Source organism: Protomyctophum parallelum (assembly GCF_964188405.1).
Source record: "Protomyctophum parallelum genome assembly, chromosome: 16".
NCBI lineage: Eukaryota > Metazoa > Chordata > Actinopteri > Myctophiformes > Myctophidae > Protomyctophum > Protomyctophum parallelum.
In genome coordinates this window covers 21,944,620-21,962,031 of record NC_139711.1, presented here as the reverse complement: position 1 = coordinate 21,962,031, position 17,412 = coordinate 21,944,620, and the positions used below count along the sequence as shown (strand labels likewise).

General features: G+C 45.8%; 1 protein-coding gene across 1 annotated transcript in view; it reads left to right on the top strand.

The window, feature by feature from the left end:
- Nucleotides 1–16,663, top strand: part of tenm2a (teneurin transmembrane protein 2a) — a gene marked incomplete at its 5' end in the record, with an annotated part of 299,282 nt that extends 282,619 nt beyond the window's left edge. Inside the window, 11 exon segments of the mRNA XM_083786230.1 lie at nt 1,018–1,262; nt 2,968–3,283; nt 4,085–4,192; nt 5,776–5,937; nt 9,047–9,328; nt 10,023–10,151; nt 10,791–10,901; nt 11,256–11,523; nt 13,195–13,325; nt 15,199–15,423; nt 16,060–16,663. Coding sequence (XP_083642356.1) covers nt 1,018–1,262; nt 2,968–3,283; nt 4,085–4,192; nt 5,776–5,937; nt 9,047–9,328; nt 10,023–10,151; nt 10,791–10,901; nt 11,256–11,523; nt 13,195–13,325; nt 15,199–15,423; nt 16,060–16,584 — 2,502 coding nt within the window. The 3' untranslated portion in view covers nt 16,585–16,663.
- Nucleotides 16,664–17,412: the final 749 nt, after the last annotated feature.

The window sequence follows — 17,412 nt, the reverse complement described above, 5'->3', positions numbered from 1 at the left end:
ATATACATAATTGATAGCAGTGTTTCTTAAATGTGGGGACGTGTACAGGGGTACACGTACGTGCAATAACGTAGAACATGAAAGATGGTATGCGCAGGAATGTATACAGTTAAAGTAGAAATTAAAACAATTGATTTTTCTAATTGTTTTCATGATAACATTGACAAACGTGTTAACCTCCTGATCTGTAAAGTGTAAAAACAAATTAAATACATTATTGTAATGTGATGACATGACATCAAAACTGGACTTACTGGCCACCGTGTATTTTAGTGCTATTTTAGGAAAATTGTGAAACTTTGTGCAAATCTTTGAATATATTTTAAATATATCTTTAAAGCGAACATTTTAACTCAAATCTTTGCTTTGTGGGGGACCCCGGAACAACATATGTGGGGGGTTGGCCGTCCAAATGCATTATCATATTTGGGGGTCCTTGACATGAAAAACGTTTGAGATAGTCCGACATTGAAACAGGATTTTTTCAGAAAACCGTGTAAGGATTTAGATGACATTTTGCAGAATCTGCCTTAGGTCTAAACAAGGTCCATTATTTATTTGGCATTTGAGTCACGGACCACCATCTGATGACATTTAGCCTCTCAGACCCAACATATTTTGTTGTCATTGGATAGGATTTTGTCGACAATTCCATGCTGTATTGTTGTTGGTACTATATAGATAACAGGCAAACATTGATAACAATTAAATGAAATTATTTTTATTGTCAATGGCGTTTTTAAAACAAACTAAATACAAACATTAAACCTGTACATAGGAGGGGCTAACGCCCCTCAAAAACTCAAGAAAAGATTTAAGAAAAGAATATTCAGTTACTACAGATTTAGCTTTAGAAAAACCCTTGGCCAATACGGGACCACCTAAGGTATGTTTCAAGTTTGGTGTAAGGTCAATAATTGAGAGCGCCCTTCACTTCATACGGGTGTGATTTTTTCCCGTTTGTTTTAGTTATAACTATAACGACCTCTGTGTGTGTCCTTCCTTGCTTCCCTCCAGTCCATGGTGCTGCTCCTGCAGAGCCAGCGGCAGTACATCTTCGAGTTCGACGCGGCAGGCCGCGTCACCGCCGTCACCATGCCGAGTGTGGCGCGCCACACCATGTGCACGCACGTGTCGGTGGGCTACGTGCGCAACACGTACAACCCGCCGGAGAGCAACGCCTCAGTCATCCACGACTTCAGCGAGGACGGCCGGCCGCGCGCCACGCACTTCCTGGGCACGGGCCGCCGCGTCCTCTACAGGTACGCGTACGGCAGTAACCAGTGTTGCTTTTTCGTCGACTAGTACTATGACGAAACAATGTTCATCGACTGTACACCTTTTTTCACTGATGGAAACTAAATGAAAATTAAGCTATGATGACTTAAAAGTAAGACTAAATGTCCCCCAGTGCCCCCCCCAGTGTCCCCCCAGTGCCTCCCCAGACAGTGTCCCCCCAGTGCCTCCCCAGTGTCCCCCCAGTGCCCCCCCCAGTGTCCCCCCAGTGCCTCCCCAGACAGTGCCCCCCAAGTGTTCCCCATTGCCCCCCCAGTGTCCCCCCAGTGCCTCCCAGTGTCCCCCCAGTGCCTCCCCAGACAGTGCCCCCCAAGTGTTCCCCATTGCCCCCCCAGTGTCCCCCCAGTGCCTCCCCAGACAGTGACCCCCCAGTGTCCCCCCATTGCCTCCACAGTGTCCCCCCAGTGCATCCCAAGACAGTGCCCCCCAGATAGTGCCCCCCCAGTGCCCCCCCAGTGCCTCCCTAGTGCCTCCCCAGACAGTGCCTCCCCAATTCCTCTCCAGACAGTGCCCCCCCAGTGTCCCCCATTGCCTCCCCAGTGTCCCCCCAGTGCATCCCCTGACAGTGCCCCCCCCAGTGCCTCCCCAGACAGTGCCTCCCCAGACAGTGCCTCCCCAGACAGTGCCTCCCCAGTGCCTCCCCAGACAGTGCCTCCCCAGTGCCTCCCCAGACAGTGCCTCCCCAGTGCCTCCCCAGACAGTGCCCCCCCAGTGCCTCCCCAGACAGTGCCCCCCCCAGACAGTGCCCCCCCAGACAGTGCCTCCCCAGACAGTGCCTCCCCAGACAGTGCCCCCCCAGTGCCTTCCCAGACAGTGCCCCCCCAGACAGTGCCTCCTCAGACAGTGCCTCCCCAGACAGTGCCTCCCCAGACAGTGCCTCCCCAGCCAGTGCCTCCCCAGACAGTTCCTCCCCAGACAGTGCCTCCCCAGACAGTGCCTCCCCAGACAGTTCCTCCCCAGACAGTGCCTCCCCAGACAGTGCCTCCCCCAGACAGTGCCTCCCCAGACAGTGCCTCCCCAGACAGTGCCTCCCCAGACAGTGCCCCCCCAGTGCCTCCCCAGACAGTGCCTCCCCAGACAGTGCCCCCCCAGTGCCTCCCCAGACAGTGCCTCCCCAGACAGTGCCCCCCCAGTGCCTCCCCAGACAGTGCCCCCCCAGACAGTGCCTCCCCAGACAGTTCCTCCCCAGACAGTGCCTCCCCAGACAGTGCCCCCCCAGACAGTGCCTCCTCAGACAGTTCCTCCCCAGACAGTGCCCCCCCAGACAGTGCCTCCTCAGACAGTTCCTCCCCAGACAGTGCCTCCCCAGACAGTGCCTCCCCAGTTCCTCCCCAGACAGTGCCTCCCCAGACAGTGCCCCCCCCCCCCCCCCCAGTGCCTCCCCAGACAGTACTTTTACTTATAATTCTTTGAAAACCTTACTAGTTACTTTGTAGATTTTCAAAACATACAGTAACCACTTCAGCCTATACATTTCAGCCTTTTGAAGCTCACAATGCTATAATAATCAAAAGATTATTATACCGAGTGGCGCGCTACGAGCTTGTAGGTCTGCTATTTTTGAAAAATCGAAGAGCGACTGACATAGAAGATTTTTTTAATCTGATCTCAGGTCAGAATGGGTTAAAAGTAAAACTTCGATTCCCCCCCCCCCCCCCGCCACATCTACAGGTACGGCAAGCTGGCCAAGCTGGCCGAGATCGTGTACGACAGCACGGCGGTGTCGTTCGGCTACGACGAGACGGCCGGCGTGCTCAAGATGGTGTCGCTGCAGAGCGGCGGCGGCTTCTCGTGCACCATACGCTACCGCAAGATGGGCCCGCTCGTCGACAAGCAGATCTACCGCTTCAGCGAGGAGGGCATGGTGAACGCGCGCTTCGACTACACCTACCACGACAACAGCTTCCGCATCGCCAGCATGAAGCCCGTCATCAGCGAGACGCCGCTGCCCGTCGACCTCTACCGCTACGACGAGATCTCTGGCAAGGTACGGCGTCACGCCCACTTCGCTCGTCGTCTTTTGCGATGATGTCGCTGACCTAGGAATGGTGTCAGTGAACTAGGGATGATATCACTGATGTAGAGATGATGTCACTGATCTAGGGATGATGTCACTGATCTAGGGATGATGTCACTGATCTAGGGATGATGTCACTGATGTAGAGATGATGTCACTGATCTAGGGATGATGTCACTGATCTAGGAATTGTGTCACTGATCTAGGGGTGATGTCACTGATCTAGGGATGATGTCACTGATCTAGGAATTGTGTCACTGATCTAGGGGTGATGTCACTGATCTAGTGGTGATGTCACTGATCCAGGGGTGATGTCACTGATCTAGGGGTGATGTCACTGATCCAGGGGGGATGTCACTGATCTAGGGGGGATGTCACTGATCTAGGGGGGATGTCACTGATCTAGGGGGGATGTCACTGATCTAGGGGGGATGTCACTGATCTAGGGGGGATGTCACTGATCTAGGGGGGATGTCACTGATCCAGGTGGGATGTCACTGATCTAGGGGGGATGTCACTGATCTAGGGGGGATGTCACTGATCTAGGGGGGATGTCACTGATCCAGGTGGGATGTCACTGATCTAGGGGGGATGTCACTGATCTAGGGGTGTACATTGTACATTCTACAGCAGCACTCGTATACAGTTCAGTTAAACAAAAACATTCCGTTTCTACGTGCTCTCTCTCTCCACCATAAAGTATGGTGGAAAAATAAAATAAAATACAAACTCACGCTTTCTGTAAACGTTCTCCATTTTCCCACCGACTAGGTGGAGCACTTTGGGAAGTTCGGAGTGATCTACTACGACATCAACCAGATCATCACCACGGCCGTCATGACGCTGAGCAAACACTTTGACACGCACGGGCGCATCAAGGTAGTGTTCGTTCGTTGATTAAAACTATGACAAGAAATGTCTGTGGACTACCTTTTCTCGCTGACGAAAACTAAACATAAACTGAATAGAAACCAATTGCTATGATGACTAAAACGAGGACTATGTACTGTATATTGACAATTTTGTCAACGAATAAAAACTAGACTAAAATGTCTAGTGGACACTGGACAAAATATCCAGAAACCACACAAAGTCATTGTGTGCTTGGTTGCACGCTGAAGATAGCCGATCTACAAGCTCACAACGCGTCGACGCGTTGTCGGCTATCTTCAGCGCGCAACCAAGCACACAAACAGTGTAGAAAGATCGAATGATCTTTAGAAAGAGCGAATGAAAATGGAGCCCTATGGGCTCTATTTTTGTCCATGCTAAACCCCTTATCCCTAAACTGCTGTGCCTTTTTTTTCTTTTTTTTTTACTATTTTGAAAATATTTTTTGAATGGTTCAACTAGCCAATCTACATTGACACGTTCACGTTGTGAGTTTGTAGTTTGGCTATTTTTGAACTATTCAATTATAATTCTTTTGTTTTTCAAAATAGTAAAAAAGCCAAGGAAGTTTAGGGATAAGATAAGATAGGGCCCTATGACAACAAAAAAAATCTAAATGTGCTGTCAAAATCAACACTGTTCTCTGATGAATTGAAAATGGAGGACCCTGATGTAAACACGTCTTCTAGTGCTGGTGCATGGTTTCATTCTCAAAAGTAGCAATTTTTTGTATTGACTTCGTTTGAACTGTACCCATTCTGCATACTGTGTGAATACATATCAACTAGGGCTGTCAAAGTTAACGCACTATTAACTAGTTAACTCACAATCCTTTTAACGGCACTAATTTTTTTTAATGCGCGATTAACGCACTGTGAAGTTTGACAGAATGGTTGAGAGACGCATGCATGTGAATGCAGGCAGTCAGTGAGCCCCGCCTCTCTCCCCCCCTCTCTCTCTCTCTCTCTCTCTCTCCCAGTGAGTCTACACAATTAGAAAACTTTGAAAACATGTTATTTTGATCAACATGGCCTGTTATCTCTCGTAATGGTACCATTGGCCAACATCAGTACAGTTCTTTAGTTTGGGTCTGGAAGGCTAAATGTCATCAAATGGTGGTCCGTGGCTCAGATGCAGAATAAATAATGGGCCTTGATATGAAAAATCTTGAAAACCACTGATTCAAGGTATATTTAGAACGTATACAAAATATGCGATTAATTTGCGATTAATCACGGTTAACTATGGACAATCATGCGATTAATCGGATTAAATATTTTAATCGATTGACAGCCCTAATATATATATGTTTAGGACACAAGAAACACTTTCCTGGGGTTTTTTATGTGTGTGAAAATGTTTTTTCTTTTTAAATATATTTTAGTCATGACGCCATGTTCATTGTTCATGACCTGTCATGAAAATCTGGTCTCACTTCCTTCCTGGACTACAAAGTCACACCTCCATGCTCCAAGCCCTCTCCACAAGGATGGGAAGTGCACTAAAGCATTATGGGCATTGTAGGCATTCAATAATGCTAATATCAACTAAATTTCAATCGACCCGTCAAGGAGGTGCAGTACGAGATCTTCCGGTCGCTCATGTACTGGATGACGGTGCAGTACGACAGCATGGGCCGCGTGGTGAAGAGGGAGCTGAAGATCGGCCCCTACGCCAACACCACGCAGTACCGCTACGAGTACGACGGAGACGGACAGCTCAGCGGCGTCAAGGTACACCGCCTTTAAATTGAACTACTACTACATGAGTGATAATGCCATGTTTATACGGGTTTTTTTTTCATTATAATGGGTTGCAACACGCTCCATCGACAGCCCATTCATCCAAATGGAAAAGTCCCATCTGCTTGTATTAAATGGCATCATGATCCATCATGAACAAAAATGATCACCTGCACAGAATTTCTTGACGGAAAGTAACGTCTACGGTGGATTTTTATGGAACAAACATGTGCAGATTGAAAAGAGGATCATTCCAGCTTGCCCTACAGGTGCAATGTCAGTGAGTGTTACGTTGTTTAATACAAGCAGATCAGACTTTTTGGAGGGTGTTGCAACTCTAGATTCAACCCATTATAAAAAAATGTAATTAGAATCTATAGTGATAGGGTGACCAGATCCAAACTGTTTATTTGAGGGATGGGACGGGACTTGGTTAGCAACATATCACTTAACCCTCTAAGACCCAGCGTTGCTTTTTAGCAACAATTTTATTTTAATTAATTACTAATTTTTTTTTTTTTTTTTCTGTTCTTTTTTTTACCTAAACGTCATCAGTGATGTTCATTGCAATGCCATTTCAATGCCATTGGTCATGACATTTGCATATAAATACCCCCCACAGAGGCTGAAACTCACACAAATGAAAAATGTCTGGACGATTTTGAACATTTTTTAACCTAAGACTTTTGACCTTTACCCTAATTAAAGTAGGTACAATAATTGTAATATATGTTTTTTTGTGTTAATACAAGCAGATCAGACTTTTTGGAGGGTGTTGCAACTCTAGATTCAACCCATTATAAAAAAAATGTAATTAAAATCTAGTGATAGGGTGACCAGATCCAAACTGTTTATTTGAGGGATGGGACGGGACTTGGTTAGCAACATATCACTTAAGGCCTTGTCCACACGTATCCGGGTAAATGGATAAACGTAGGTTTTTATATGCGTTTTGGGGGGGTCGCCCACACGCAAACGCGTTTTTGGTCCATATAAACGCATATTTTGGAAAACTCCTGCCACAGTGTATTTTTTTTAAACTCCGCCTGTGTGTTCCCTGTGTGGACAATGTAAACGGAGTTTTGCATGGGTCTTGCCGTTGGTCATATGGACAGAGAGATTTAAAAAAAACGTGTCGTATGGACAGAGAGATTTAAAAAAAAACGAAAACGCTACGTTTATGTAGGTGTGGATGAAGCCTAAGTTGCTATAAATGCCTTGACGTCATATTCAACCATACGCCTAATATTGGCTATTCATTATTAAACCCCAGCTGGCACCTCACATTTTGTTTAAAAATGCAAATTTTGGTCATGTGTGTGGTATGGCTGACTTGGTGCTGTTGCCTAGGGGATATTCCTCATGTTATTTTAACTTAATTTAGCTTAAAAACACATCTTGCTGTAAATGAGACAATGAGAGAGCTTTACAGCAGAATGTCAACTATTCGGGGACGAACTATTAGGGCATTTGAACACTGATTCCTGCCAGTCACAATGTGGGACAGGGTCTCTATTTGTGGGATGCCTGAACAGTGTTGAGAATGAGGGACTGTACCATGAGGGACTGTACCATGAGGGACTGTACCATGTGAGGGAGTGTACCATGTGAGGGACTGTACCATGTGAGGGACTGTACCATGTGAGGGACTGTACCATGTGAGGGACTGTACCATGAGAGACTACCATGAGGGACTGTACCATGTGAGGGACTGTACCATGAGAGACTGTACCATGAGGGACTGTACCATGTGAGGGACTGTACCATGAGAGACTGTACCATGAGGGACTGTACCATGTGAGGGACTGTACCATGAGAGACTGTACCATGAGGGACTGTACCATGTGAGGGACTGTACCATGAGAGACTGTACCATGAGGGACTGTACCATGTGAGGGACTGTACCATGAGAGACTGTACCATGAGGGACTGTACCATGTGAGGGACTGTACCATGTGAGGGACTGTACCATGTGAGGGACTGTACCATGTGGGACTGTACCATGTGAGGGACTGTACCATGTGAGGGACTGTACCATTTGAGGGACTGTACCATGAGGGACTGTACCATGTGAGGGACTGTACCATGTGAGGGACTGTACCATGTGAGGGACTGACTGTACCATGAGGGAGTGTACCATGAGAGACTGTACCATGAGGGACTGTACCATGTGAGGGACTGTACCATGAGGGACTGTACAATTTACAATTACAATTTAGGCATTTAGCAGACGCTCTTAATCCAGAGCGACTTACATTAAGCAAGAACAAAAAGCATGGGAATACATCACAAAAAAGCATTTATCATGAAACATGCGTAAGCTAAGAAAGTAATATCTATATTATGAGACTCTACATATAAACTATATATATATACTACTATGCTATACATATGTACTATGGCGTGCTATGACTATATACAATGCAATTATAGTGCTGTCTACATAACATGCTATAAGTCTGTATCAAATGCTATCTAAGTCTACAGAAATGCTATCTAAGGGGGTAGGGTAAGTGCTATGGGCCATGATGGAGTCTGAAAAGGTGGGTTTTCAGACTACGGCGGAAGATTGGGAGTGATGCTGCAGTTCTGACTGCAATGGGAAGTGCATTCCACAGTTTTGGAGCCAGAAGGGAGAAGAGTTTGGGACGTTTGGAGCGTTGTCCCTGCGTTTTTAGTGAGGGTACTTCCAGCTTCCCTGCGTTGGCTGATCTGAGTGCGCGGGAGGGTTTGTAGGGTTCAATCATACTTGCAAGATATGGGGGAGCCATACCTTTGGTTGCTTTGAATGCCAGCATCAGAGTTTTGTATTCTGTGCGGGCAGCGACCGGGAGCCAGTGGAGGGAGCGGAGCAGGGGGGAGACATGTGACATGTGTACCATGAGGGACTGTACCATGTGAGGGACTGTACCATGTGAGGGACTGTACCATGTGAGGGACTGTACCATGTGAGGGACTGTACCATGAGAGGGACTGTACCATGAGGGACTGTACCATGAGGGACTGTACCATGCAAAAGGGGGACATCTAGTGGTCACACTAGTTGCAAAATTGCAGCTCCATATTTACATGCCGTTCCTTCCCTTCCCGTCCCGCACAGGTGAACGACTGGTCGACGTGGCGCTACAGCTACGACCTCAACGGCAACCTGCACCTGCTCAACCCGGGCAACAGCGCGCGCCTCATGCCGCTGCGCTACGACCTGCGCGACCGCATCACGCGCCTGGGCGACGTGCAGTACCGCCTGGACGAGGACGGCATGCTGGGCCAGCGCGGCCAGGACGTCTTCGACTACAACTCCAAGGGCCAGCTGCTGAGGGCCTACAGCCGCGGGCCGGGTGGCTGGAGCGTGCAGTACCACTACGACGGGCTGGGCCGCCGGGTGCGTTGTCATTAATATGTTGTGCGCGATGTGATGAAAAATCACAAATCACATCCGAACATCGGATGGATCATCATCATCACCACGGACAGTGGCTGGTAGTTTCAGAGAAAAAGAGCCAAAGAAGATCCTACTTTTAACCCGTTCTGACCTGAGATCAGATTGAAAAAATGTCTATTACATCCTGACAGTTTCATTATTAATGGGACGCATATGTGCTGGGGCGGTGGGGGGGGGGGGAGGATATGCAAAGCATTGCCTAGCAACCAGGTCAGTGTTAAAAGTTGGTTTTCAGCTAAACATTTCATAGCGATAAAGTACATTAATTAACTTTTTTTTTTTATTATTATTATTTTATCCTTTATTTACCCAGGGTAGTAGCTTGAGCACAAGTGCTCATTTTCAGCAACGCCCTACAAAACTGACTGAAATACTCTGTCAAAGGCAGCTAAATTTGTTAACCCATTCTGAACGGGCACCCATTTTGGTGTTAGCATCATGTTATGCTTTAGCTATTTTTTTTTTAAATCGAAGAACGACTGACATTTTTAGAATCTGATCTCAGGTCAGAATGGGTTCATCAGACCAGTGTGTGTCCAGCGGAAACCTCGTATGAATCTGATCTCAGGTCAGAATGGGGTTAAAAGCTACTTTTGTAAGGGTTTTAGTTTGATGAAATGTTTTACTTGGACAGGTGTCCACGCGGAACAGCCTGGGCCAGCACCTGCAGTTCTTCTACGCCGACCTCAACCACCCAGCCAGAGTCACACACATCTTCAACCACTCCAGCTCCGAGATCTCCTCGCTCTACTACGACCTGCAGGTAGGCTACTGTATACATATATATTCCCATAGTAATCATATAGAGCAATGGTTTTTGACCCCTTTTTGTATCAAGGCCCATTATTCATTCTGCATTTGAGTCATGGACCACCATTTTGATGAGATTTAGCTGCTCAAGCCCAAGACGTCAAATGTTTTGTTGTCGTTGGATAGGATTTTGTCCACAATTCCATGCTGTATTGATGTTGGTATGATAGAGAGAGAGAACAGGCAAAACATATTTTTACCAAATTATCCGTTTTTCATCCTTTTTACCAAATCATCCTTTTTTCATCCTTTTTACCAAATCATCTGTTTTTCATCCTTTTTACCAAATCATCCGTTTTTCATCCTTTTTACCAAATCATCCTTTTTTTACCAAATCATCCTTTTTTCATCCTTTTTACCAAATTATCCTTTTTTCATCCTTTTTACCAAATCATAATTTTTTCATCCTTTTTACCAAATCATCCGTTTTTCATCCTTTTTACCAAATCATCCTTTTTTTACCAAATCATCATTTTTTTCATCCTTTTTACCAAATCATCCTTTTCTTTTCATCCTTTTTACCGAATCATAATTTTTTCATTATTTTCATGATGGTATCTTTAACAGTAGTATCTGTGTGGTTGTATATCAGGGCCATCTGTTTGCCATGGAGGTGAGCAGTGGAGAGGAGTACTACATCGCCTCAGACAACACTGGCACTCCCCTCGCTGTGTTCAGCAGCAACGGACAGATGATCAAACAGGTAACGAACGGAGCCGTTCTGAATCACAGATTTCAGCCATTTGATTCATCAAGAATCAAATGATGACTGAAATCTGGGGAGTTATCTGGCGAAAACAAACATAAATGATTTACATTTGTTTTTAGGAAAATCAATGCAAGTAATTCAAAATGTGTGTGTGTGTGTGTGTGTGTGTGTGTGTGTGTGTGTGTGTGTGTGTGTGTGTGTGTGTGTGTGTGTGTGTGTGTGTGTGTGTGTGTGTGTGTGTGTGTGTGTGTGTGTGTGTGTGTGTGTGTGTGTGTGTGTGTGTGTGTGTGTGTGTGTGTGTGTGTGCGCGTGTGCGTGTGCGTGTGCGTGTGCGTGCGTGCGCCGTAGGTTCAGTACACGGCCTACGGGGAGGTGTACCTGGACTCGAACCCGGAGTTCCAGCTGGTGGTGGGCTTCCACGGTGGTCTGTACGACCCGCTCACCAAGCTGGTCCACTTCACGCAGCGGGACTACGACGTGCTGGCCGGACGCTGGACCTCGCCCGACTATGCCGCCTGGCCCAAGATGGGCAAGGACCCGGCGCCCTTCAACCTGTACATGTTCAAGAACAACAACCCCCTCAGTGACGTGCTGGACGTCAAGAACTACGTCACAGGTTAGAGATTAGATGAGATATACTTTATTGTCCCACTAGTGGAAATTTGTCTGGGGGGAAAAAGTGCACTAAATGGTAAACGGTGCATTTATATAGCGCCTTTATCCAAGGCGCTTTACAGATATTGTGCATTACATTCACATCGGGAGCAATTGGGGGTTCAGTGTCTTGCTCAAGGACACTTCGACAGTAACTCTGGGGGAGCCCGGGTTCGAACTGGCAACCTCACGGTTACCATCCGGCCACTCTACCCCTGGGCCACCGTCGCCCCACGAGTACATCAACGTTTAACCCATTCTGACCTGAGATCAGATTCATACGAGGTTTCCACTGGACACACACATTGGTCTGATTGACCCATTCTGACCTGAGATCAGATTCTAAAAATGTCAGTCGTTCTTCGATTTTTCGAAAATAGCAGACCTACAAGCTCGTATCGCGCCACTCGGTGGCGCGATATGAGCTTGTAGATCTGCTATTTTTAAATAGCTAAAGCATAACATGATGCTAACACCAAAATGGGTGCCCGGTCAGAATGGGTTTTCACAAGGTATAGTATCACAAGACAAGTAAGACGCGAGAATGCGGGAAGCGAACGCAGTGTGTGTGTGTGTGTGTGTGTGTGTGTGTGTGTGTGTGTGTGTGTGTGTGTGTGTGTGTGTGTGTGTGTGTGTGTGTGTGTGTGTGTGTGTGTGTGTGTGTGTGTGTGTGATACAGCGGTGTAACAGCGGGACAGACAGACACAGACAGACAGACAGACACACACACAGACATGATCTGCAGGGTCTCATAGTTAGTGCTCACTGAATTCGCAATAAGAACAATAATTAACAGACGAAAGTTCAAGAAGTCCCGGCCTAGAGCACTGGGATGGGCAACTCTGACGATGGAGAGGGCCACTATATTTCCTATATTTATTGTTTTAACCCATTTAGACCTCAGTCGTTCTCAAACATTTTCATGTCAAGGACCTCCCAAAATTATAGGTAGGGTTAGTAATGTTGTATTATCGGGACGTCAGATTAGCGCTATACGTACCCGCTCCGGAATTCTCCTTCAAATGCTACAAAGAAGCCAAACGGACCTTTACGGGTTTATTTTTACGCTCTCAAGAGTTACATTATTGTTATACATCTGCATTACTTAATTTACATTAATTCTTCACAATTTGAGAATGTAGAATTGTTATTTTGATCAACATTTGCCTGTTATCTCTCCCATGGTAAGAATGTCAATAAAACACAGCATGGAATTGTGGACAAAATCTTATCCAACAACGACAAAATGTTCTCAGAGGCTAAATCTAATCAAATGGAGGGATCCGTGGCTCAGATGCAGAATATACAATAGGCCTTGATGTGAAAATGGTTGAAAACCACTGTGTTAGATTACTTAGATACATGTCTTTGTTGTTTAACCCATTCTGAACGGGCACCCATTTTGGTGTTGGCATCATATTATGCTTTAGCTCGGTGGCGCGCTATGAGCTTGTAGGTCTGCTATTTTTGAAAAATCGAAGAACGACTGACATTTTTTTAATCTGTTCTCAGGTCAGAATGGGTTAATAATGAAACTGTCAGGATGTAATAGACATTTCTTTAATCTGATCTCAGGTCAGAATGGTTTAACTTCACTTTTTCTATCTGATTTCCCTCCGATGTGCCACTGTAGATGTGAAGAGCTGGTTGGTCATGTTCGGCTTCCAACTCAGCAACATAATCCCAGGCTTCCCTCGCCACTCCCTGTACTTTGTTGAGCCTCCCTATGAGCTGCTGGCCAGCCAGCATTGTGAGAACGGGCAGGTATGTCGTCGTCATCATCATCATCATCATCATCATCATCATCATCATCAATCAGTGTTGATTTTGACAGAAATTTTCCATTTTAGTTTCAGTCATAGTCCCTTGAATAGTTTTCATGTAGTTTTAGTCACGTTTTAGTCACCTGGAATGTTTTAGTGTTAGTCTAGTTTTTAGCCGGCTAAATATCATGAGATTTTAGTTGACTAAATCTACAGTTGATTTAGTTGACTGTAATATGTTTTGGTCGGGGCCTTGATGCCGTCGTAATGGCTGGTTTTACACTTGCTGAAAATAGCCGTTAATGCGCTGTGATGAAGCTATTTTAGTTATGTCAATTCAACTTTACTTTTGACTTAATGCTGTTAATGAGGTCAACATACAGTAAAAAAAAAACTAAAATTCATTGCATGGATGCACCTGGGACGTATCCTCAGTGATGTATCCTAATTCCCATGGTCATCGGGTTCTCCTACGCTACGTCTCACCAGGTCCATTCCTACTCTTACCTTACATCCAGGACCTGTGTGTTTTGTTTTTGATGCATATTTCCAATGCTTTGGGGCCATAAGGGAAAACTCTGTCTTTTGAACGAGTGCAATGACTACCAACATACCAGCAACAAAGCCGGGGCTGAGAGAAAGAGATCACAAAATAATTGATTAATTGGAATCATTAGAAATCATCAAAAGGATCAAATAAACACAATTAGAGCCAAATGGCTTATTTCTATTCTCCTTTATCTGGTTACAAATTTGCTTCTACAGAATCCAGTCCAGAGTGGAATCCAGGATTTTTTTTATTTTTGTAAATAGTGTTAAATGTAATTAGAGATGTGATGCTGTGATCCATGTAATGTCCAATATATGAAATGTGTTATAAAGGAAATTGTTATAATACAAGTTATAGGTACTTGTGGGAGTAGTATTATGCGGCGGTGCCGGTGAGTAACTAATAGACTGTAGTGTAAACATAATTAGTGCACAAAAACACTTAGTGTACAAAAACACATTGGTGTAGTGAATGACCACAGACTATGACATTATACCATTTAGAATTGCACCTTCCCTAGGTTCTTCAGATAGGATATACCTAGTTTACTTTATTGTGTTGCAACCAAAAGAGCAAAATATACAGAATATAGAACATTATAAATGGAATAATACATTAGCTATATATATATATATACACACACATATACACACACATATACACACCACAGTGATTTTTATTTAGCTATTATGATAATAGAATAACACATGTTTTGTCAGTAAGATAGATACTTCTTAAGTTCTTATAGAAGTATCTTAGATGAGATCAATAAGATGGATAGATGAGAGCTATGCTGCCATTATGCATTCTGGGACCCCAATGGAATTAAGTCTTCTAACTGTTTGCACTATCCTAATGCTATGCACCTTGGTGAATTGTATCATGTTATGTATCAATTTATCAAATAAATCACATCAAATACATTCATGCAGCAATAAATCAACATAATGGAATTTTTTATAGCACTCTTCTTTTCTTTTGTTTCCTTTTGCTATAATTTAATCTATTTATTTTAATAGTTTTTTCTTTGTGATTCAAAATGCAAAGAATTGTTTCTGTTTTTATTTGCATATTCAAAATAAACATGACAAACAAACAAACACAAAACACTACCTGCCAGTTGTCGTTATTATTGCCATTGTACATGAATCCCTGTCCACTTTCTCTTAGTGGACATCAATTTATCAAAAAGATCAAGTCAAATCATATACATCCATGCAGCAAGAAAGACGAACAACAGCAAACTGATGTACATTTTCTTTTTTGCACTAGTTGTCGTTATTATCGCCATTGTACATTAATCCCTGTCCTCTTTCTCTCGTAGCTTATCACAGGCGTGCAGCAAGCGGCGGAACGTCACAACCAAGCCTTCATGGCCCTCGAGGGGCGTCTCCTCAACAAGGAGCGGCGCGGGGGGCGCACGGACAAGCCCGGCCACTGGTTTGGCACCAGCACACCCATCATAGGCCGCGGCGTGATGCTAGCCGTGAAGGAGGACCACCACGTGGTGGCCGGAGTGTCATCCATGGCCAGCGACGACGGCCGCAAGGTGCACAGATTCAAGTTCTCAGTCGCCAAGACTGATTTCAGCGTGTGCTTCTATGGAAGCACATCGCTCACCGGGAATTGCAGATCTATAAGCTCACAACACGTCGCAGACAGTGTGACGTGCTGTGAGCTTATAGATCGGCTATTTTCAATTCTTAGTTATTTTAAGGTTAGGTTTAGTTATTTTAAATTAAGGGTAGTTGAACTGATCAAACTAGCAATAGAGTCTGTGATTTCTTTTTATTTTCTGTTATGTGGAACAGCAGCAACACAGAATGATAATACCAAAACATCATTGACAGTTTTTATCCCCCGGAATTTTCCAAATTAAAGGCGCTAGAGGGCCCCAACAGATGAGGCAGATTTTACTCTGAAAAGCCCCACCTTCCATTTCAACCCAAAACCGGGGAGGTATAATCATTACTACCTCGCGCTGTCAAGTCTGATCTCTCTCCAGAAGCGTTAATATTCCAAAAGATACTTGGTTAAGTCCGAAATTAGGATTAGGAATTATACCATTAAAAAAGACCTAAAGACGTCCCCACATTTCTCCTACGGGTGTAATTATAAAGGTGTCTGGGGACGTGTTAATAAACTTTCAGTCTTGACATTTTATTTTGTTTTATTCCCAACGAAGGTGGCGCTGGTGCTCAACGGCGCCCTCTACCTGGACGGCACGCACTACACCCAGGACGGGAAGGACTGTCACTTCTTCGTCAAGGTGGGCTCCGCCGACAGCGACCTGCTGGCCCTGGGGCTCACCAACGGACGCAAGGCGCTGGAGAGCGGCGGCTTCAACGTGACAGTGAGCGGCCGCTCGCGGAGGGGCGCCACCGTGGAGTTCTCCGCGCCGTCGCTGGCGCTCAGCGTCCGCTACGGGCTGGCGCCGGACGTGCTGGACGAGGAGAGGGTGAGGCTGCTGGAGCTGGCGCGGCAGCGGGCCCTGGCCGGCGCCTGGGCCCGGGAGCAGCAGAGGGCGCGGGACGGCAAGGAGGGCAGCCGTCTGTGGACGGAGGGCGAGAGGCAGCAGCTGCTGTCGACCACGGGCCGGGTGCAAGGGTACGACGGGTACTACGTCCTGCCCGTGGAGCAGTACCCCGAGCTGGCCGACAGCAGCACCAACATCCAGTTCCTCAGACAGAACGAGATGGGGAGAAGGTAACAGCCCCCCCCTCCTCCCCCTCCCCCACCCCCCCCCCCAGGCGTGGTGTGTGTGTACACTCTCCAATAATCTTGGTCCTTTTCCCCTATACCTAGCCCACCTCCCCCACTACTCCTCTCCTAACCCGCGGAGAATTAACCAACAAACGGGGTTACTCACGGAACGCTGCAGGGACTTTTGAAAAGAAGAACTTATCCGAAGAATATATATTATTGTTACTTTTACGGCCTACGGGCAAAGAATTTAGAGTTTAGTCAAGTGTTTTTTTGCTTCCGTTCTTTTCTTTTCTTTTTTTAAACAAACTTTGAACTACTGAAAAAGCACTGACGAACTTTGAAGAACAAATATGTTGCTTAATGAATAAGAAGAAATTCCCCTTTTTAAAAAAGATATTGATAATTTCACCCATATTTTCTGGGTCACACTGAGTGAGAGCGGTTACCTCGAGAGCTATACGGAACATAACGTATACGCGCAAGTGGAGTCAGGAGTGCGCCGGGGACCGTGGTGACGGTGACGGCTCGTCTTCAATAGAAACTGTGTAGGCAAAGGGACCAAAATGAAGGCGAGGTCACCGATCACAACTATGGGTCAAAGGAGGAAATGACAAACGGCAAACAACGCAACATCGAAACGGCTGTCCGACATACGAGTCATCTCCCTGTCTCAGGCCCCCCCCAACCCACCCCACCTGCATCATGCACCACAAACGGAGCTGTCTTTGACTGCAACTGAGCACCGCCCCCAGACGACAGGCAATCCCCCAACCAACTCAACAGCTGTTAATGAACTCTAGAGGAAAAGATCAACTTGAGAAAAAGTATATAT